The 22,112-nt window shown below is 44.7% G+C and overlaps 1 protein-coding gene across 14 annotated transcripts in view; it reads right to left on the bottom strand.

The window, feature by feature from the left end:
- AOPEP (aminopeptidase O (putative)) overlaps positions 1-22,112 on the bottom strand; it is a 357,345-nt gene that overhangs the window by 125,979 nt on the left and 209,254 nt on the right. For 12 of the 14 annotated variants that reach the window (XR_012094710.1, XM_073021366.1, XM_073021364.1 and 9 more), the window contains 2 exons: positions 6,338-6,440; positions 5,636-5,743 (listed from right to left, as the gene is read on the bottom strand). Coding sequence is in view for 12 of the 14 variants with exons in the window: in XM_073021366.1 (XP_072877467.1) it covers positions 5,636-5,743; positions 6,338-6,440 (211 nt within the window). In the remaining 2 variants the exon portion in view is untranslated. Of the gene's footprint in view, positions 1-5,635; positions 5,744-6,337; positions 6,441-10,544; positions 10,646-13,770; positions 15,781-22,112 lie in introns of those variants that run through there. The other 2 variants (XR_012094711.1, XM_073021376.1) reach the window with 2 other exon arrangements.

Below are 22,112 nucleotides of genomic sequence, written 5' to 3'. Positions count from 1 at the left end.
TAACAGGTATAGAGGACAAAGATGATATAACACAAGGATAACTGGTAACCTTGAAATCCAGAACCCTGCAAGGGGGAAAATGAATTCAAAAATACAATGAAGACATACTCATTGAAAGAAGAAAGAATAGAATTTAGGACTAAAATTAAAATGCACACTATTTTTCCAGGGGGAAAAAGGATAGAAAACCATAGACGTCAAGCCATTTCCTGATAAAATTTCTAAACTTCAAAGACAGGGAAAAAATTCTTCTGTCATTTAAGAGGTATAAAGGGGAAAAAGTAGATTGACTGCAAAAGTTTCCACAGCAGGATTCAATGCCAGAAAGCAGCTGAGCCATGTCTAAAAGTTTTGAGGGCAGGATAATATAACCCAAGAATATTAGGTCCAGTCAGTTTATAATTCAAATATAAAGACAACAGGCAAGCATTCTTAGGCAGTAAGAACTCAGAAATCATACAGCCTGTGAGTCTGCAACTTGAACACAAATTTGATAATGAAATTCAGCCAGCAAAGAGCTCAATCAAAATAAAATATTCATGAAAAAAAGGTAAAATAACTGGTGGTAAATACTGAAATCCTTTAACAAGCCAAGATTACACAACTGTGAAAATTATGGTCATAGTACATTTTGCAAATGAAGTAAACCTTAATATATAAAAATAATAATTAAGAAAAATTTAGAATTAAGGGGGAAGTAAAGTACATAACTATGTAATTCCTCATCTTTTTTTTTTTTTTTTCCTTTCCCTGAGATGGAGTCTTGTTCTGTCCCAGGTTGGAGTGCAATGGCATGATCTTGCCTCTCTGCAACCTCCACCTCCTGGGTTCAAGCTATTCTCCTGCCTCAGCCTCTTGAGTAGCTGGGATTACAGGCGCTTGCCGCCACCCGGCTGATTTTTGTATTTTTCGTAGAGACGGGGTTTCACCATGTTAGCCAGGCTGGTCTCGAACTCCTGACCTCATGATCTATCTGCTTCGGCCTCCCAAAATCCTGGGATTACAGGCATAAGCCATTGTGCCCGGCCAATTCCTCATCTTTTACAGTAGTGAATAAACTGATGTTTTCTAAAAATGAAATATATAAGTAAAGGGAAAAAATAATTCCAACCTCCTAATTCTTTTATAATTATGTTTCTTAACCATAGAAAATTCTTTTAGAAAATAATCTTTCTTACATTTATCTTAAGTTTGGGAAGTTATCTCTACTTTAGTTGCTTTTTCATTCATTAAATTCAAGTAAGAGAAAATTTAAAACATTTCATTAAAACGCACATATAATATATTCCTATTTTTATAAAATTATTTCTGTCCAGTGACATCAATGTCTGTATACATGCATATGCCATATATACATACATACACAGATACATGTATATACATCATGTAAACATATAAACATTGAGGGATACATAGTATGATTTCTGGAATGTCATTCACACAATATTAATTATAGGTATTTCTGGGTGGTGGGATTTTGAGTAATGTTTCACATTCTTTGTATTTTTCTGCATTGCTTATAATTTTTTATAATGAGTATATGCCAGTTGGAAAAGCAATAATTTCCAAACTTAATACAAAGCTACAGTAATCAAGACAATATGATACTAGCACAAGAATGGAAATAATGATTAATGGAATCGAATTGGGAATCTAGAAGTAAATGCTTACATTAATGGTCAACTAATTTCTGGCAAGGGTACAAGGCAATTCAATGGAGGGAAAGAACAGTCTTTTTAACAAATGGTTTATGGGACAACTGGATATTCGCATGCAAAAAAAAGGAGTTGGACTGTAATCCTCACAACATATATAAAAATTAATTCATCACGCCTATAATCCCAGCACTTTGGGAGGCCGAGGCGGGCGGATCACGAGGTTGGGAGATCGAGACCATCTTGGCTAACATGGTGAAACCCCGTCTCTACTAAAAATATAAAAAACTAGCCGGGCGTGGTGGCGGCACCTGTGGTCCCAGCTACTCGGGAGGCTGAGGCAGGAGAACAGCGTGAATCCAGGAGACGGAGCTTGCAGTGAGCCGAGATCGCGCCACTGCACTCCAGCCTGGGTGACAGAGCGAGACTCCGTCTCAAAATAAATAAATAAATAAATAAATAAATCAAAACAGATCAGAAAACTAAATATAAGAGCTAATGCAATAAAACTCTTAGAAAAAAAAACATAGGAGTGAATCTTTGTGACCTTTTAATTAAGCCAGTTTCTTTTTTTTTTTTTTTTTTTTTTTGAGACGGAGTCTTGCTCTGTAGCCCGGGCTGGAGTGCAGTGGCCGGATCTCAGCTCACTGCAAGCTCCGCCCCCCGGGTTCACGCCATTCTCCTGCCTCAGCCTCCCAAGTAGCTGGGACTACAGGCACCCGCCACCACGCCCGGCTAGTTTTTTGTATTTTTAGTAGAGACGGGGTTTCACCGTGTTAGCCAGGATGGTCTCGATCTCCTGACCTCGTGATCCGCCCGTCTCGGCCTCCCAAAGTGCTGGGATGACAGGCTTGAGCCACCGCGCCCGGCCTAATTAAGCCAGTTTCTTAGTTATGACACTTAAAGCACAATAAACCAAAGAGAAAACAAATACATTGGACTCATCAAAATTAAAAACTTTTGTGCTATAAAGGACACCATCAAGAGGGAAAAACACAAAACATAAAATAAAACAAAATATTTGAAAATTGTATCTCTGATAAGGGACTCACATCCAAAATAAATGAAGTCCTCTGAAAACTCAAGAACAAGAGACAAATAATCAAAATTTTAAAATCAGCAAATAATCTGAACAAACATTTCTCCAAAGAAGAAATGGCCCATAAGCACATAAAAAATGCTCAAAATCATTAGCCATCACAGAATGCAAATCAACACCATCATGAGCTATAATTTCACACCCACTCGGATGGCAATAATAAAAAAATCCAGAGGGCATTAGGTGTTGGCAAGTGTGTGAAGAAACTGGAAGCCTTGTGCATTTCTGGTGGGAACGTAAAATGGCACAGTCAATATGGAAACAGTATGGCAATTCTTCAAAAAGCTAAACACAGAATTATTGTATAAGCCAGCAATTCCACTTCGGGTATATACTGAAAATACTGAAAGCAGGGACTTGAACGGATATTTTATACCCTAATGTTCATAGCAGCATTATGCACAATGGCCAAAAGATGAAAAAAATGCAAATGTTCACGAAGGAATTAACGGGTGAACAAAATGTGGTGCATGCAATGGAGCATTCAGCTTTAGGAAGGGAAGACGTTCTGGAACATGTGCAGCCTGGTGGCCCCTGAAGCCATGGTGCTAAGTGAACCTGGTGGCCCCTGAAGCCATGGTGCTAAGTGAACCTGGTGGCCCCTGAAGCCATGGTGCTAAGTGAACCTGGTGGCCCCTGAAGCCATGGTGCTAAGTGAACCTGGTGGCCCCTGAAGCCATGGTGCTAAGTGAACCTGGTGACCCCTGAAGCCATGGTGCTAAGTGAAGTCGGCCACACACAAAAGGGCAGACACTGTGCGGTTCCACTTACATGAGGCACCTAGAGGAGCCAAACTCAGACAGACAGAAAGCAGAATGGCGGTTGCCGGGGCTGGGGAGGAAAGAATGGACGGCTATCATGATGAAATATTAATAGTACGGGAGATGGACGGTGGTAATGATTGCACAAAAATATGAATGTACTTAATGCCACTGAACTGTGAACTTAAAAATGGCTAAAATGGTAAATTTTGTTTTGTATATTTTATCACAATTAAATGAAAATTAAAATAAAAAAAGGAAGTACTGATATATGCTGCACGAACCTTGAAAACATCATGTTAAGAAAGCCAGACACAAAAGGCCAAAGCATATGATTATTTATGTGAAATGTCCAGAATAGGCAAATCCATAGAGACAGAAAGCAGATGAGTGGTTATGTAGGGGGGGGGAGTAGAAACGGGGAAATGATTTCTTCTAGGTTTGGTGAATATGTATAAAATTAGATAATGATGATGGCTGAACAGTCTTGTGAACATACCAAAGACCACTGACTTGTAGACTTTCAAAGGGTTAACTTTATGGTATGTGAATTTTATCTCAGTAAAGTTGCTATGAAGAAACAATGAAGTTGTTCAAAAGAGATAAACAGGCTGGGTCTGGTAGCTCACACCTGTAATCCCAGGACTTTGGGAGGCCGAGGTGGGCAGATCACCGGAGTTCAGGAGTTCGAGACCAGCCTGGCCAACATGCTGAAACCCCATCTCTACTAGAAACACAAAAATTAGCTGGGCGTGGTGGCACGTGCCTGTAATCCCAGCTACTCGGGAGGCTGAGATGGGAGAATCGCTTGAATCCAGGAGGTGGAGGTTGCAGTGAGCTGAGATCACACCGCTGCACTCCAGCCTGGGTGACAGAGTGAGAATCTGTCTCCAACAACAACAACCAACAAAAAAAGAGAGAAGCAAATGAAGAACTGAACGGTTTGGTTCAGAGAGCAGTAAGAGTTCCATGGGAAGTGGAAATCAAAACCTCCAAAGCCATGGTAAATACAACGCGCGTATTTGACACTGCAGTCTCTTGGTGAGAAGTGACTTCAAGCAGCAGGAATTTGTACTAATCTGTCAACCAAGCACGTAAGACTTTTGAACCAGTTTTCGAATTGTCTTTCCAAATATATGTTTGGGAGGATTTTCCCCACACCCAATACAAGAATAAAAAGAACACAGAGGAACAACCGCCCGGCCTTGCTATGCTCATGTGATTCTTCCGCCTGTGTTCAGATTACACGTGCACATCCTTTACATCTAACGTTGTAGGTAACGGGACTCGCAGCTGTATATGAGCACAATTATCAAACATGAAAAAGCTCCACTAGTCCAACCTATGCTGAGGATGCATCGCCTATTTTCTATTAGTCATGAGCGTCGTTTTTCAGAGCCTGCCACTCCTTGTTAACTTCCTTGCTACGTGCTGCTTGGCCCCAAACCCAGATGAGCTGACAGGGTCTCTCTCTGATAGTTTTGTGGCCAGGCTGTCTGCATATTTCAGTGTATCTTGTTATTAATCTATTGATCCGATATTTATGGAGTACCTACTGTGTGCCAATCACGTGCTAAGTACTGGCGAAATAGAATGGTCTGGCCTTGTTGGGCATATATGTAGAGTGGAGGAGAGAGAAAAGAAACAAATAGCCCCCTAATGAAAATATCATTACAGACAATGGCGATGACAATGAGGGCTATGGAAAGGCAAAGGGGTGGCACGCGTGGGCCTGGATGCAGATCTGTTTAGCCGGCGAACTTGGAGGCTGTGGCATTCAAACTGAAACTAGAAGGTAAGAAGGTGGCAATCTTCCAAAGATAAGTCCAGGTAAAGGGGATGGCAGGATTGTTGTTTTATGTTTGTGTTTAAGGTCACTTAAACTATCCACATCATTGTGTACGAGACAGCTTTGGGTTACAGTTTATTTCAAAACTACAGAGAGATCACCCTCCCTAAAGCAACCACTTCCTTTGTGTCCATTTCATTAACTTCCTATTTTTCCCACTGCATTAAGTGGGAAATCTTTTCCCTACTCTTTAATACTGGCATAAACTAATCTTCACGTGCCATACCCCCTCCAATCATACATCACGGACTCATGAGGATCCACAAATTACCTGGGAAAGAATCAGCTGTCCATGAAATGCGTGCACAAATTTTCTTAAAAATGAAAAATAGGTTTCATCTCCAAGTCTTTCGGCAAGAAACCGAAGAAGGAAGTAGCCCTGGAAGAAAGAAAGAAGAGACCGAAAAAGAGGCCTGCCATGAGTTCATAAAAAAATGGTTACATAGTCAGCCCTACCCAACCCACAGTCACTTGTGCATCTAGAACGTGCTGTCCTACCCGTCCCTGGCTGCCCTTTCCATTTTCACCAGGAAGGCTCGTCTTGGAAATTAATTAGTTCTCAACTCCTTTGTTAATGTTGTCGTCATTTCTGCTTGGACTTGGTTCACATGAAGCCTCGTTGTCCAACGCAGACGAAAAGAGAAGAGAGACCCGGCTCTTCTCTACTCCAGCTACCAGGAAAGGCCTTTACAACAAAAAACACTTTCTTCTCACCCATGGCTTTCAGCTGGAACCTGACAGCAATGTGAGAGTTCTGCTCCTCAGGCAGGGAGAACAGAGGTACAGGGCAGGGAATAGTTCACCCTTTTTTCATTCAGTCTTTCCTAACACGGTCTCCTTTTGGGGGCATGAAGTGCTTTAATTACTGAACCCTCAGATATCATTACGGTATTTTCGCCTCGGTCACGTCACTCATCATTATTGTTTAACTGCGCTGCACCACAACTGGCTTCTGCAACTGAGAGGTGCTTACCTTTAAATAATGCACCTGCATGAAGATCTTCTCTGGATTGAGTCCATGCTTGATAACAGATGCTCCTGAGTCACTTGTGTGGCCAGTTTTGTCTTTATTGGGTCTAAAATGATTCAGTAACAGTTTATTTAAGTATAGCACATTCTTAAGTAATCAGGACATAAGAGCATCTTATTTCTTATTTTTAGAGTTGCTCAATATCATCCTGATACTATTCAATAGTACCAGGTATAATTTAGAACAGTTTGTATGACATACTCATCTACTGAATAAGGAGGGATTTATATTTGGGTTGGGAACCTGAAGTTGGCTACTGACAAATATTTTACAACAATGTATCCAAAATTAAAGCCTGGCAGACCCTCAAGGGATCTCAGCTCCACTGTGAATTATCCAAGAACAGATACCCTGTTCTGATGACAGACTGGGAAATGTGAATTATCTAAGAACATATACCCTTTTCTGATGACAGACTGGGAAATGCAACGGAAAATGAAGCTTTACTTGGAAAAGTAAAGAACTTATATCTCTTTCAAAAAATTGTGAAAGCCTCAATGTTATCCACTTCTCTGGATATGCATTTAGTAATTAAAGCTCCTTTAATAAATATTTGTACTTTCCACCCACATTAGAATTACAAAAACAAACAGGTCACAGAAGCTCATGTTTTTAGAACAGGTGGGGACATCAATAATCACATACTTCAGCTTCCTCATTTCACACATGAGGTAAACTGAGGCACGCAGACGTTAGGTCTACACTAAGTTTGTCCAACCCACAGCCCACGCGTGGGCCACATGTCGCCCAAGATGACTTTGAACGCAGCCCAACACAAATTCATAAACTTCTTAAAACATTACAAGATTTTTTTGCGATTTTTTTTCTTAGCTTATCAGCTGTCATTAGTGTTAGTGTATTTTATATATGGCCCAAGACAATTCTTCTTCCAATGTGGCCCAGGGAAGCTAAAAGGTTGGACTGGACAGTCATGGTCCACTCAAAGTCTTATGCATTGTTTTTTTTCTTCGAGTCAGGGTTTCACTCCCATCAACCAGGCTGGAGTGCAATGGTGCGATCTTGGCTCGCTGCAACCTCTGCCTCTTGAGCTCAAATGATCCTCCTGCTTCAACCTCCCAAGTATCTGGGATTACAGGAGCCCACCACCGTACCCAGCTAATTTTTATATTTTTTGTAGAGATGGGGCTTCACCATGTTGGCCAGGCTGGTCTCGAACTCCTGAGCTCAAGCCATGCGTCCACCTCAGCCTCCCAAAGTGCTGGGATTACAGGCATGAGCCACCACGCCCAGCCTTATGCCTTGTTTTGATTTGTAGTGACATTGGGACTGAAACCAGTGACTCCTTATTATCCGTGAAGATCTTTTCCACTAGGCTCTATGGCTTTAATATTTTAAATATGTTAAATAAAATGTCACAGATCCTTGGAGCCATCTAGCAAAGATGTGTGCAGTGTTACAGTATAGCTTCAACAGCTAGCTAAAATCAGAGTAAGTGAGGAGGTATGTACAGCTTTCGGATGTTCTACAACCGGCCACTCACTGGATCCACACTGAGGAGCACTGTGTGGAGGCGAAGGAAGGCAAGGAACCACAAGAGGACTGGTGCATCAGAAAAGCAAGGGGTTATTTTAAAAGGTAGCGTGGTGGTGCGGAAGGTACGCAGCCTTTGGAATGTGAGACCTAGTTTAGACTAGCAGCCTTCCTTCTTACTACCCGTTACTTACTAACCTTCATTTACTCACGTGCGAAATGGGAATAATCCTACCCACCTTCCCACATCCTGCGTAGAACAATTGAAATAATACATCGCAAAGCTCCTAGCAAGGGCCGGGGATACAGAAATTACCTACTAAACTTAACAAACTATTCCATTTGAGCACACAGGATCCCTGATTAGGTCTTAGCTGAATATTCTGGGACACTATCCCGGCAGACACAAGGCACAGAGTCAGCAGATACCTAAAGGAAAGATGATGATGAAAACCATCAGAGCTAACTGCATACTTTCCATTTTTCTACTTGATCCCTGACTTACCTACATGCCCACACTTGTAAGAATAACTAATCCATTTCATCTTCATTTAAGACTCCCCTGAAAAGAATCAGCTTTTTTCACTGCTCTTTTCACTGCTCTCAGGTTTGTCCTGCCATGCCGTGTTTCTGTAAGAAAGCCACACTAGCCTTGATAAGGAAAGCCCATCACCCCGTCCGGGGGAGGAAGACTCCTCAGGCGTCAGTGTGGACTCAGAGGAGGCTGCCCGGCCCCAGCACAGCAGAGCTGCCGCGAGTCTCTTTTGCCCTTGAGCCCTCAATTGACGCTGCTGGAAGGGCAGGAACGCAGAAGAATGATGTAAATCTCTGCTAGAAGGCTGGCTTCCAGGCTCCAGTTCCCAATGACGCCTTCAGTTGCTGTTTTTTCCTTTGCCTAAAAATGTCCTTCCCGAAAGCATCCCTCTCTCTCTTCCTCCATCCTCTCCAAATGAAGAAGTGCTCAAGAAAATTGTTCCTGCTGACAGCATTGAAAGCCAGCATACAAGTCCCCAAGAGATTCCTCTGGTAGCAGCTTGGTGTGGAGAGGGCAGTGCACAGGCAAGCTCTGCAAGAAATCGGAGGGGCTGGTTTCCAGGAGGAAGACACTCCGTGAACGGAAACAGGAAACCTCCACCTCTGTGCTACTCTGGCTCTCACAACGCCATGAATACCAGGTCTGGGTAGAGGGACAGAGTTCAGGAGAGAGCAGATGAGCTACAGCCACACGCAGGGACACAGACGGCTCTCTCGGGTCAGTCAAAGGAGGCAGGCCCACGGAGCGCACATACAAACGTACAAGTCCATGTCAATGGAATCCAAGAACAGTCAAAACTGACCTTTGGGGACAGAGATCAGAATAACGGTCACCTTGGGAGAGAGTACTGACAGAGAGCAGAGAAATGGGAAGGTTTCTGAGATGCTGGGAACATTCTATAGATTGATCTGAATGTACTTTCATGGGGATAAATCATAAAAATCCTTTGAGGCATCTGGCAAAGACTTGTGCACTTTAATGCATTATGTTACGCTTCATTTAAAAACTGAAGAGATGCACGTACAGCACACACTTGGGAGCAGGAAAGACAGGCAGTCTAGCCGCTCATGTGCCGCGAGCACATGCCTAGGATGAACTAAGCCCAACGCACCTGAGGACCAACGAAAAAAAATTTTTTAAATGACAATGTGAGGCAGGAAGAACTGCGGCAAATCCAAGTGATCGGTCTCCTCCCATTCTCATTTGCCTTCTTCCTTGCCACTTGTATGACTGAATCTGAAAAGCTAATGCTCATTTTCTATTTTTTTAATTCTTTTTTTTTATTATTATACTTTAAGTTCTAGGGTACATGTGCACAACGTGCAGCTTTGTTACATAGGCATACGTGTGCCCTGCTGGTGTGCTGCAGCCATTAACTAGTCATTTACATTAGCTCATTTTCTAAGTGGCCCCTGTAGCTGTGGACAGCCAGGCACTTAGTCCAGGCCAAAGAGACAAAAGCAGATGCCTGCTGGGACTGCGTGTGGGGTTCTGGGAAAGCTTTTGCTTTCCTTACGAAGGGGGAAACTGTAACTGCTACCACACCTCTTCCCACAGGCATGGCGGGTGGGGCTGGGACGGCCATCTTGCAACCATGAGGCAGCAAACCAGCACTCTGTGGAGAGCAGCATGGACTGAAGGAAGCCAAACAGCCTTTAATGGCATCGTTCTGCTCCTGGCCAGCCTGGGGCTGTCTGCCTTCTGACTTTTTATTGTGTATGAAAGATAACTACCATTTGTTTAAGTTAACCATTGCTTTATTGCTGCAATAATTGTAGCCAGATTCGTTTCTAACTGGACTAGTACTAACAGCTAGCTATCCTCTGTGCCAGGTACTCTGCCAAGCTCTTCTTATTATGCATCACACCCTCTTCCCTCATAAGATCCTGATGAGACCAGATCCCGATTATACCCATTTAAAAGCTAAAGAAAGTGAGTCCTAGAGAAGACCACAAAACTGGTTAGTGGCAGAGTCGTGGCAAGAACCCAGGTCCACAGAACACCGAAGTGCTTGCTACACTCTGGGGCCTCCCCAAGGTCCAGGTCCCCATCTTGGCTGTGCCAAGTACTAACTGGAGAACCTCAGACAAATGGCTCGTCCTCTCTGAGGCTCAGCTTCCTCACCTGTGAAGTCTGCAGTGAGGCTCAGGTCACGTGGAAGCATTCCATAAAGCAAAAGTGTTCAGTATCTCTTAGACATTACACTCTGGTGTTTATTTCTTTGGCTGGAATACATGGAATGTGAGAGATCAAGTTACCAAGGTCGTCTGGGCTCAGATGCCCTTGGTTTCTGTTGTACCTGGCACCAAATGCAACAACTGAGATTGACGTGCCCTTTCCCTTCCCCACGCCTTCCTTTTCCACCGCAACCACAGAGGCGATGTGGATATTTAAAGAGTGGGCAGGTGGCAGTGATATTTGATATATAATGATTTGATTTGGAATCGGGCCTCCTGAAGAAAGGTCCAATCCTGCAGGATAACCCCAAGGGTGGGATTTGGGAAAATGCCTCTGAACAGTTCTCTGGTACGTCAGCTGGGTCTGAACACCCACCCGCTGCTCTGCCCCCGCCCGGACGGGCCATCCAGCAGCACTCGCTTCCTCTCACGCTCCCGGCAGTCCGCATGAGCGTTACCAGAGTCCTCGTCTATAAACTTTCTGCTGCCAGGCCTGAGCCAGGGACTAAGCACACCAGAAACGAGACAGAAGGGAATTAATGAGCATTTCAACATCTCAGTGTCTCTGTGAGTTGCAGCTGCCCCACCAGGTTTGACAGCTTTGAGAATAGGGCCTCACTCACCCTGCAACAATGGAGCAAGTGAAATCTGACCCTTGGACAGAGACTGGCCTGACAGTGCACATCTGAGCCCCAGATGCACAGGTGAGGGGCAGCAGCACGACACACTGGGTGAGGGCTTGGACCCAAGTCTCTCCACTGCCACGTGACCTTGAGCATGAGCCCCAGGCTGCCCAGCTCCCTTATCTGTGAAAAGGGGACAGTAAGAGTCACTGGGACAGCTCCCAGGGCTGAGTGGCACCGGAGCACTCAGCCAGAGCTCCTCCTGGCATTCAGTAGCTCAGTGTAAATGTGGCTATTATCTGTGTTCTGACTGAGGCTCCAGTAGCATCAACTAAACCTTCCTCTGACAGGCAGAGACATGAAGAAGATACGGTGCCGTGGGGGAGAGCTGGGGGAGGGGACACAGGAACTCACTCCACTACTATAGTAACTCCTTGGGAGTCTAAACCTATTCCAAAATGAAAAGGTTTCAAAGACACCACACACAAATGTAGCCTAGACTCTCCCTTGGTGAGATCACTGATTTTGAATGCAAACCCTTTAAGGGCTGGTCTTTAAGCTTGCTCCCTGACTCATCACCATCAGAAAACAAATAAAAGAAACAACAAATTTCAAGAGCCACGAAAAATACTACTAAGCTAGGTCTGGGCATGTTCCTTACACACTCATCCCCTTGGTCTACACCGCACCACGAAAATACCTCTGGGTAAAACGTGAAGGCAGAATGATGAAAGCACAGGAATTCTCTCTTCACTGTTTGTTTTCGGTGACAATTTTCCTATCTATAAACTGTGAATAATGAACACTTGCCACTGACTAGCATTTGCCGTGCTACCAAAAGGTTGTGAATAAACCTTTAACTAATAAATCTGTATTGTATCAACGCCGCTGGTATTTGGCAGATGTAGCTGTCTGTATGCTTTTCAAAATGGATTTAACAGCTACCCAGCAGGAAGAGCTTCCCCATAGGACCATCAGCCTGCAGCAGACACAGAAGGCTGTTCCTCTGCTGTTGAAAAAGGCAATTGCTAAGATGATTTAAGACAGAAGGAGGACCCCTCTGAGGAGCCACGGGAACATAAAGGAGGTTTATTCTGTCCTCCTGAGAGTGGAAGGACCTGGTGGTGGGGACCGATAGAAGTCTCAGGGTCCCAGGTCAGCTGCCAATGAAGGTGATAAGGAGAAACTCTCTAGTTAGCAGAACTGTGGAAAATGCAAACAAACTCTGCACATTCTAATAACCAGGGTAGGAAAATCAAAGATGAAACTCAGAAAAGCAATGAGTATCAACACAAAACCAAAAATGTCCTCAGGTCTTGACTGCCCATGTATCAGAAATTCCTTTCTGAGAAGCAAAACGCCACATGGAGAAAAAATAAGAAACCCATCAATGCAATGGTCTGAGTGCTATATTGCCTCACTCAACACAACAAGCGATGATCTAGACACATTCTCAAAAGAGACAGAGGAAAACGGAGAGCCAAGACACCCATGTGACTGCACAGGTGGTTTCTGCTAAGAGCGGTTTTCAGAGAAGATGGACAATAGTTGAGCAGGACGCTGAAGAAAGGAAAAACCCACACTACAGAAAGAGAGCTGGGAGGCTGTAAAATGACTGCCAAGAAGGGAAAACTTCAGGATGAGCTAGTGGAGAAGGCCCAGGACAAAAAAAAAAAAAGGGCTTTGGAGGTGAAGTTGGGAGGATAAGGAAGACCAGGTGCCAAGAGGTGGCAGAAAGAACAGAATGACTCAACTCCCATTTTGATTCAACATTCCTGCCAAGGAGAATGATTTTCAAGCTACTCATGGCAGAACAAGCGCTGCTATGCGGGAACTGCTGCGTGGTACTGATAGACAGGGCCCCTTCACCCTTTAAAGGAGTTCCCGTTCCAAGTCCAGGTGAGGGACAGGCTATAGCTCTGAAAGCGTCCACCTGTGATGTAAGTGAACCCAGATCTCAGGGGGGGATCAATTCACACAGACAATGAGAAGGAAGCTGAAGGAGGTAGACAGCTATTCTGATCTGCAAAGATAAGAGATGGGGGGAGGCGCAAAATTTGTGATGACTTTATCGAACAGAGTTTGTGAGCACTTAAAAGAGAAAATGATGAACTACAGGAGTTAGAATGGGATCCTGAGGGCCAATTCCAGAAATTCACTGGGGGATCCTGACTCCTGCAAGGCAGTGAGTAGAACGGATGTGGTGGCGAGCATGCAACGGTGAGCATATGGTAGTTGTTTCATGGCTTTATAGAAGGCTAAAAAACAGAACTCCAAGGGCGATGATTAATTATTTGCTATAACCTGGATGGAGGTCCTTAGGGCTGTGCCCAAGGAATGGTGATTTATTGGCTTAACGGATTTGCCTGTGAGCTACAGCTGGGAGTCTACCTGGTTGACTGACAGCATCCACAGTCAAGAACAGCAACCACAGGCTGAACTGAGGGTCCAATGAATAAGAAGAAAATATCTAATAGAGAGAAAGAATTTTTTCAAAATTAACTGTTTGCCTATGAAAACTATTTAGTATATTTAATTTTCTGTAAACTCAACACGTGGCAGGAGGTGACTGCTGTAGGCTGGGCTGGATCAACAGGACTGCAGATGTCATGGGACTCCCACGGGGGTAGGCGATGTGGAGAGGAGCAGTTAGGAGCTGGGCTCTGGGGTCATATGTGCCTCGGCTTTCACCCCAGTGCTGCTGCTTACCTGCTGTGCAGACAAGGCCGACTTTTTACTATCTCCATGCTCCTGCTTCCTCCTCTATCAAATGGGGAGGACAATGGTACTATGGTACCAGCACTTCTCTCACAAGGCCATTTTGGGATCAAATGAGATAATGTACGTAGAATGCCTAGGACAGTGTTTGGCATATTGAAAGCACTCAAATAATGTTATTAGGGAGGAAAAATGCAAGTGACTTGGAAGGGTAGAACTGCCATGTGTATCACACAGAATGTAAAAATGAAATATGGGGCCGGGTGCAGGGACCCAAGCCTGTAATCTCAGCATTTCGGGAGGCCAAGGCAGGAGGATCCCTTGAGGCCAGGAGTTCGAGACCAGCCTGGGCAACAAAGCGAGGATGTGGTAGTGCTCATCTGTAGTCCCAGCTACTCAGGAGGCTGAGGTGGGAGGATCACTGAGCCCAGGAGTTCGAGGCTGTAGTGAACTTTGATTGCACCACTGCACTCTAGCCTGGGCAACAGAGAGAGACCCATCTCTTAAAACAGTAACAAGAGGCCAGGCGCGGTGGCTCACGCCTGTAATCCCAGCACTTTGGGAGGCCGAGGCAGGTGGATCACGAGATCAGGAGATCGAGACCATCCTTGCTAACATGGTGAAACCCTGTCTCTACTAAAATTACAAAAAAACATTAGCCAGGCGTGGGGGCGGGTGCCTGTAGTCCCAGCTACTCAGGAGGCTGAGGCAGGAGAATGGCATGAACCTGGGAGGTGGAGCTTGCAGTGAGCCGAGATTGCACCACTGCACTTCAGCCTGGGCGACAGAGTGAGACTCCGTCTCAAAAAACAACAACAAAAAAGAATAACAGAAAAGAAACATGGTGTATATATCTGAGTGAATCCAACTGGATGAACCTTTGTCCTTTCTTTTCTGGATGACCCAGACCCAGGGGTGCAGTAACAGTTACACTCCATGCATCATGGGTGGAGCCTAAAAGTGGGCTGTGTTCAGTTCAGTTTTCACGTTTGGAGAAGACCACTGTCAACAAAGAGAACAACCAAGGACCAACCCCAAGAAAGCGAACGTTCTCCGAGGCACGCAGCACATATGCTAAATTCACCCAAACAGTGACCTATTGGTCAGGAAAAGAAAGAACCTTCAGATACGTGGATTGTTTGGTGGGAGCCAGGCGCACTCTGTGCACCTCCGGAGGTGAGAGCTAAGAGGACTGCGCAGATGTTACAGGAGGCAGGTGCCAGCCCAGCCTGAGACAGACCACTCTAAAGATCAGGCTCTTCCCACAGGAAGTCTGCTGTTTGCTAGCGCACCGAGACCTGGATCCTGGAACGGCTCAGGTAGAAGCTGAGTGGCCATCTGTCAGGCACAGGGACGGTTAGGCAAAATCACTTTTAAGGTCCTTTCTGACTCTACTATCTACAATTTTAAGAGACTGTATAGCCCAGAATATATTTAAGTTAAAGCATGTGAAGGAAAACATTATTCATCCATTCAGTAGAGTCAAGAGGTTTGCTACACAGCTTTGGCCTTGCTAAATCAGCATCAAGTGTGGTTTTGATTTTTTTAAAAAAACTAAATTAAATGAATAATTTAGAGGAAGCTTAACTGAATTGTATTAAACATATATTGTGAGATAGAATTAACTTTGAGTATAGGATCTAAGCAGTTCAAGGCTTGACTGTACTTTTCACAGGGTTCTGTTTGGGGCGGGGGAGACTCGTGCAATGTGCTGAGACCGGTCTCCTCATAAGCTGGGTCCATCGATCAGGGTTAAGGTGATCACAGTGACTCAGCTGTAACTCAGGCTGCTGCTCTGCCATACACATTCAGAAGACAGGAATACAGAGAACCTGAAAATTACTGGAAGCAAAAGCAGAAAGAATAAAAATGGAAAACTTTTTCGGTATTGCATAAAAAAAAAAATCACGACTTCTTCCGGAAAGAGGCAAATGAGACAAACATCGGCTTCATTTTACAAGAGGAGGCTCGAAGCCCGTTTTGAACACCAACAGCATGTGCAGCGCTGTGTGCTGAGGTAATGGGGAGGATCGCCTCATCCGATGACTCAGCGAGGAGCAGATGGCCCGTGGGAGCCTGAGAAGGACTTTCCCCTCCTCAGGGGAGGACAGCACGGCCCTAGGCATGGGGGCGGCGGCGGCAGCGGTGGAGGGTTTGCCTGGTTTCCAGCCCGGCACATACCAGGATGCACAAGAGGACGAGTCCTCGGGAGAGGAGCTCTTCTCAGCCTTCCGGCAACAGCGTGCTCTTTGGGCCTCCTGCTTCACACACAGCCTCTAACAGTAAGTGTGAGACCTCACCACAGCATTGGTTGCGAAAGCAGAACACTAGAAATGACCATGATGACGCCCAACGGGTAACAAATGTTTGATGGTTACTAATGGAACATTCATATCTGGGAATACCCACAGCAGTTAAAAAAGCAAAGAATTCGCTGTGTTGATAACAGAACACTAGCCAGGATTCTACTATTAAGTTAAGAGGTTTGCTACACAGCTTTGGCCTTGCGACATCAGCATCAAGTGTGGTTTTGATTTAAAAAAAAAAAAACTAAATTAAATGAGTTATTTAGAGGAAGCTTAACTGAATTGTATTAAACATATATTGGGAGATAGAATTAACTTTGGGAGGTATAGCATGGCGTGGATAAAACACACAGTCTTGTGTGTATACACTTGTGCTTGAGGGATGCTTTCTTGGGAGTGAATTATCATTCCATGGGGTTGTTATGTCACAGACCCTGTGGAGACGTCTTCCGTCTATCCAACGCTGGAAATGGCCCATGGGTCTTACCCATACCTCGGAGGTCACCCGCCCTAAATTAGGGCAGAGTTGCCATCTGCCCTAATTTCTTTCTCCATGTCTCCTCCAGACAGTTGCTGATCAGCCCCACCAGGCTACAGGGTGTTGTGAGACAGCAAAGAACATCAAACCATTTCCATCAGTCTCTCTCTTCTAAAATAATTGCAGCCGGGCGCGGCGGCTCACGCCTGTAATTCCAGCACTTTGGGAGGCTGAGGCGGGCAGATCATGAGGTCAGGAGATGGAGACCATCCTGGCTAACACGGTGAAATCCCGTCTCTACTAAAAATACAAAAAACTAGCCGGGTGAGGTGGCAGCGCCTGTAGTCCCAGCTACTCAGGAGGCTGAGGCAGGAGAATGGCGGGAACCCGGGAGGCAGAGCCTGCAGTGAGCCGAGATCGCGCCACTGCACTCCAGCCTCAGCGACAGAGCGAGACTCCGTCTCAAAAAATAAAAATAAAAATAAAAAAAATTGAGATGTAATTCACATATAGTGGTTTTTAGTATACTCATAAGGTTGTGCAACCTTATGACTTGCACATAAGTTGACTATGTGCAATAAACTTTAGAACGTCATCCACATTAGGATATTTTAATCACCCTAAAAAGAAACTGAATACACACACTGGCAGTCACTCCCCAGTCTCCTTCCCACCTCCACCCAGGCCTAATGGTCAAGATTAATTTGGGAGATCAAGGTGGGAGGACTGTTTGAGCCTGGTAGGTTAAGGCTGCAGTAAGCCATGATCGTACCACAGCACTCCAGCCTCGGGGACAGGGTGAGACCCTGTCTCAAAATAAAAAAAAATAAAAAATAAAAAATCTACTTCTTGTCTCTATGATTTGCCTGTTGTGGACAGTCCACATAAATGAAATCATACAGTATGTGGCCTTTTGTGTCCAGCTTTTTCTGCTGAGCATGATGTTTTCAAGGTTCATCCATGCTGTAGCAAATAACAGTACTCTGTTCCTTTTTATGGCTGATGAATATTCCACTGTATGGATGTAACACATTTTGATCATCCATTCATCTGTTGATGGACATTTGGGTTGTTTTCATTTTGGGCTATGATGAATCATACTGTTATCAACATTTGCGTATGAGTTCATTTCTTTTGGTTATTTAGCTAGGACTGGAGTTGCAGGGTTATACGGTCGCTCTGTGTTCAAGCTTTTGAGGAAATGCCGGGCTGTTTTCCACAGCAGCTGCACCATTTCACCAACAGTGTACACAGGTTCCGATTTTTCCAAGTCCTCACTAGTATTTATTATCTGTCTTTTTCACTGTAGCCATCCTAGTAGGTATGAAGTGGTATCTCACTGTGGCTGTGATTTGTATTTCCTGATAGCCAATAATGCTGAACATCTTATGTGCTCATTGGACATCTGTATATCTTCCTTGGAGAAATGTCAGCCTAGATTGACCCTTTTTTTTTGAGATGGAGCCTCGCTCTGTTGCCCAGGCTGGAGTGCAGTGGCACAATCTCGGCTCACTGCAATCTCCGCCTCTCGGGTTCAAGCGCTTCTCCTGCCTCAGCCTCCCGAGTAGCTGGGATTACAGGTGTGCGCCACCACGCCGTGCTAATTTTTTGTAGAGATGGGGTTTCACCATGTTGGCCAGGCTGGTCTCAAATTGCTGACCTTAAGTGATCTGCCGACCTCAGCCTCCCAAAGTGTTAGGGTTACAGGTATGAGACACCGCACCCAGACAGATTGATCTTTTGTTTTATTTTTTTTTAATTATTATTTTTTGAGACAGGGTCTCACTCTGTTGCCCAGGCTGGAGTGCAGGGGCATGATCTCAGCTCACTGCAACCTCCACCTCCCGGATTCAAACAATTCTCCTGCCTCAGCTTCCTGAGTAGCTGAGATTACAGGTGCATGTCACCACACCTGGATAATTTTTGTGTTTTCAGTAGAGACGGGGTTTCACCATGTTGGCCAGGCTAGGTCTCAAACACCTGACCTTAAGTGATCCACCCACCTCGGCCTCCCAAAGTGCTGGGATTACAGGCTTGAGCCACCGCGCCCGGCGTAAATGAATTTTTCTTAATTTAATTTTCAGATTATTCTTAGTGTATAGAAATACAGCTAACTTTTGTATGTTGATCCTATATCTCACAACTTTACTGAACGTGTTTATTAGCTCTAATTATTTTTTTGGAGGATTAGTTAGGATTTACTCCACATAAGATCATGTCTACAAATAGAGACAGTTTTACTTCTTCCTTTCCAATCTGGATGCCTTGTAGTTCACTTTTTTGCCTAAGCACCCTGGCTCTAACCTCCAGTACAATACTGAACAGTACAGTCCCTATTCCTTATTCCTTCTGTCCTCAACTATTGACTTGAAAGGGGCAAGAACTCCTGTAAAGCGGAATTGTACCATCTAGCAGGACGTTCTTCTTTCACGTCTTTGCGGCAGGTCCAGCAGAATACCTGTACAGTTTGTCATCCATTCTAGATCAAAACTGTTGGCCAAAACACAAACTAGATGGTAGGAAAAAGGGGCACAGGAAGTAAGCAAATGCTCTGTGGAACAAAGTCAATTTGGCATTACATGAGAAAGCACTTGCTGGAGGAGTTTCTCTGAATGGGAAACTAACGCTCATTAGCTGAGCATGTAATGTACATAGTGACTCTTCCGACTGGCTGAGTGCAGAAGATGTCCTTACGATGGGCAAAGTAAGAGTGGATTATTATGGATTGGCATATGTACATCAATAATTTTGTAGGAAATATTTCATAGTCAAATAGCATTATAATGAATCAGTGCTACACAGAGCAGCAGTATGGAAGTATGCACATACACTTAAAAAATTTACTTTCCCGATTCACAAGAAAACAGCAGCAGTAATTATCTTTGGGTAAGCGACTACAGAGGTAGTAAATGGAATTTTATACTTTTCTAAACTGTTTGAATTTTCTTACTACGTGCTTTAATTTTTGAAAAAAAAAAAATTAACCAAAGTTAACTAACTGGTGATTATGAAATGCTTTGCTTTTTCATGTTTTTCTATAACAAAAAAAAAGACCCTACTAAATGTTATTGCAAAAATGAAACACCAAGTATTGTAAATACGTAATTAGGGGTCTATGGAGAATTCTCTCCCCCTTGGAAAGACCTGAGTGCTGACTAACCAGGGAATGGTCTGGAAAAACAAAGAGGAAAGGTTATTTGAGTTCAATTATTCAGGACATGCCTGTCATCTTTGCTGTTTAAACGAGCTGAGAGCTGAGGGTGTCCCTCTAACAGGAAACAAACTGAGTGGGCAGCTCAGGCCGGTGGAGTTGGCCTTTGAAACAGGAAAGGGCAGGGTCCGTGTCTGGCCAGCTGAGAGCTCTAAAGGTTTTCAGAAAATGCTGGCGTAGGTAAAGCATCCTCCCATCAGGAACAGGTAGAAACACTCTTCACAGCTCGCTTGTTAGTGCATGTGGTTCAAACAAAACAACTAGACAGAGGAGTGGGTGGGGGATCCCACGGGCCTGAGGGATAGAGGGACACACAGTGGAGACCTCAGGAGAGGCACAGGCCGACGGTCCGGTAGGAACTCTCGAAGGCCATAAAGGCAAGAACTTTCTTCTGCTCTGGACTGTGGTGAGATTACGAACAGAGACCAGAGGAGCTTTACAGAGACGAGTGAGCAGGCACACGAGGGTCGCCCTTCAGGGGGGCTGGACTAGATGTAGGTTCCAGAAGGGAAGTGTTAGAAGTGCTGCCCGTTCAGTTCTTACCTCTAGCAATTTGCTTGAGCATCTCTGTTGAACTGTCAGGCTTTTTCCTTTTAAGCCTATGCTCTACGTGTGTAGCCAGGCACTCTTGCACTGTTTTTTTTTTTAACATTCTCTTAATTAGTAAAATTAACTTTTTGAACATTCCAGCCAATTACGTTTGTCAGGAGGGGAGGGAGGTGTTTCCATGTTCTGGTTGGTAAACAGACAGGAGCAGATGCCTTGTGTGGTCCCCAGGGACAGGTGGCAGCAGGGATGGGGTGGGCCCAGCTCCAGAACCTTGCGGACATGAGAGGACAAGCCAGGCTGAGGAAATCAGAACAAGCCAGGAGGGGCAGTGGGGCTGGCTGTGGGGGCTGCGTCCTTGTGCCCTCTGTCACTTGACAAACCTCTTCCAAGTGCCGGAGGACACAGATGACAGCATCAAACGTGTTAAGTATTTACCTGAACTGTAGGAAGTTGCTCTTTTCTTTTCTTTTCCTTTCTTTCCTTTTCTTTCCTTTTCTTTCCTTTTCTTTTCTTTTCGATGGAGTCTCACTTTGCTGCCCAGGCTTGACTGCAGTCTTAGCTCACTTCAACCTCTGCCTCTCAGGTTCAAGAAATTCTCATGCCTCAGCCTTCTGAGTAGCTAGGATTATAGGCACGCCACCACAACTGGCTAATTTGTGTATTTAGTGGAGATGGAGTCTCACCATGTTGACCAGGCTGATCTCGAACTCCTGACCTCAAGTGATCTGTTGGCCTCGGCCTCCCAAAGTGCTGGGATTACAGGCATGAGCCACCGTGCCTGGCCCTGAAAATATTCATTTTAGATCCACCAAAACAGCAGTTCCCTGTGATTCACCTTAACATACGTGTTCTAAATGGTTTGCATGTATTCACTGCATTTATTCCTCACGTCCACCTACAAGGTAGAAACTATTGTGTTATCATCCCTGCTTTACAGCTAAGGGGACTAAAGCTAAGTGTGGTTGAGTAACTCTCTCAAGGTCACACAGCAAATGTGTGTAAAGGTTGAGTATTCTTTATCCAAAATATTTGGAACCAGAAGTGTTTCGGACTTCCAATATTTCTGGATTTTGGAATATTTGCATACAAATGAAATATCTTGGGGATGGCACCCAAGTCAAAATACAAATTTATTTATGTTTCATATATAGTTGGTCCTCCCAGTCCTCAGGTTCTCCATGCTTGGATTCAATCAACTGCAGATTCAACCAGCCTCAGATTGAAAATATAGTACTCCAGGGATGTGGAACCACTGGATACAAAGGACCAGCTTTCCCACAAGGCTGACTATGCATCCTGAGATTGTGGTATGGGGCAGTCCTGGAACCAATGCCCCGAGGATACTGAGTACACATTATACACACAGCCTGAAGGTAAATTTTTGTTTGTTTGTTTTTGAGATGGAGTCTTACTCTGTCCCCCAGGCTGGATTGCAGTGGCGTGATCTCCGCTCACTGCAAGCTCCGCCTCCCGGGTTCACGCCATTCTCCTGCCTCAGCCTCCCGAGTAGCTGGGACCACAGGCGCCGCCACCACACCTGGCTAATTTTTTTTTTTTTAGTAGAGACAGGGTTTCACCATGTTAGCCAGGATGGTCTTGATCTCCTGACCTCGTGATCCGCCCGCCTAGG

Source organism: Chlorocebus sabaeus, chromosome 12 (assembly GCF_047675955.1).
Source record: "Chlorocebus sabaeus isolate Y175 chromosome 12, mChlSab1.0.hap1, whole genome shotgun sequence".
NCBI lineage: Eukaryota > Metazoa > Chordata > Mammalia > Primates > Cercopithecidae > Chlorocebus > Chlorocebus sabaeus.
This window is presented reverse-complemented; position numbering and strand designations above follow the sequence as displayed.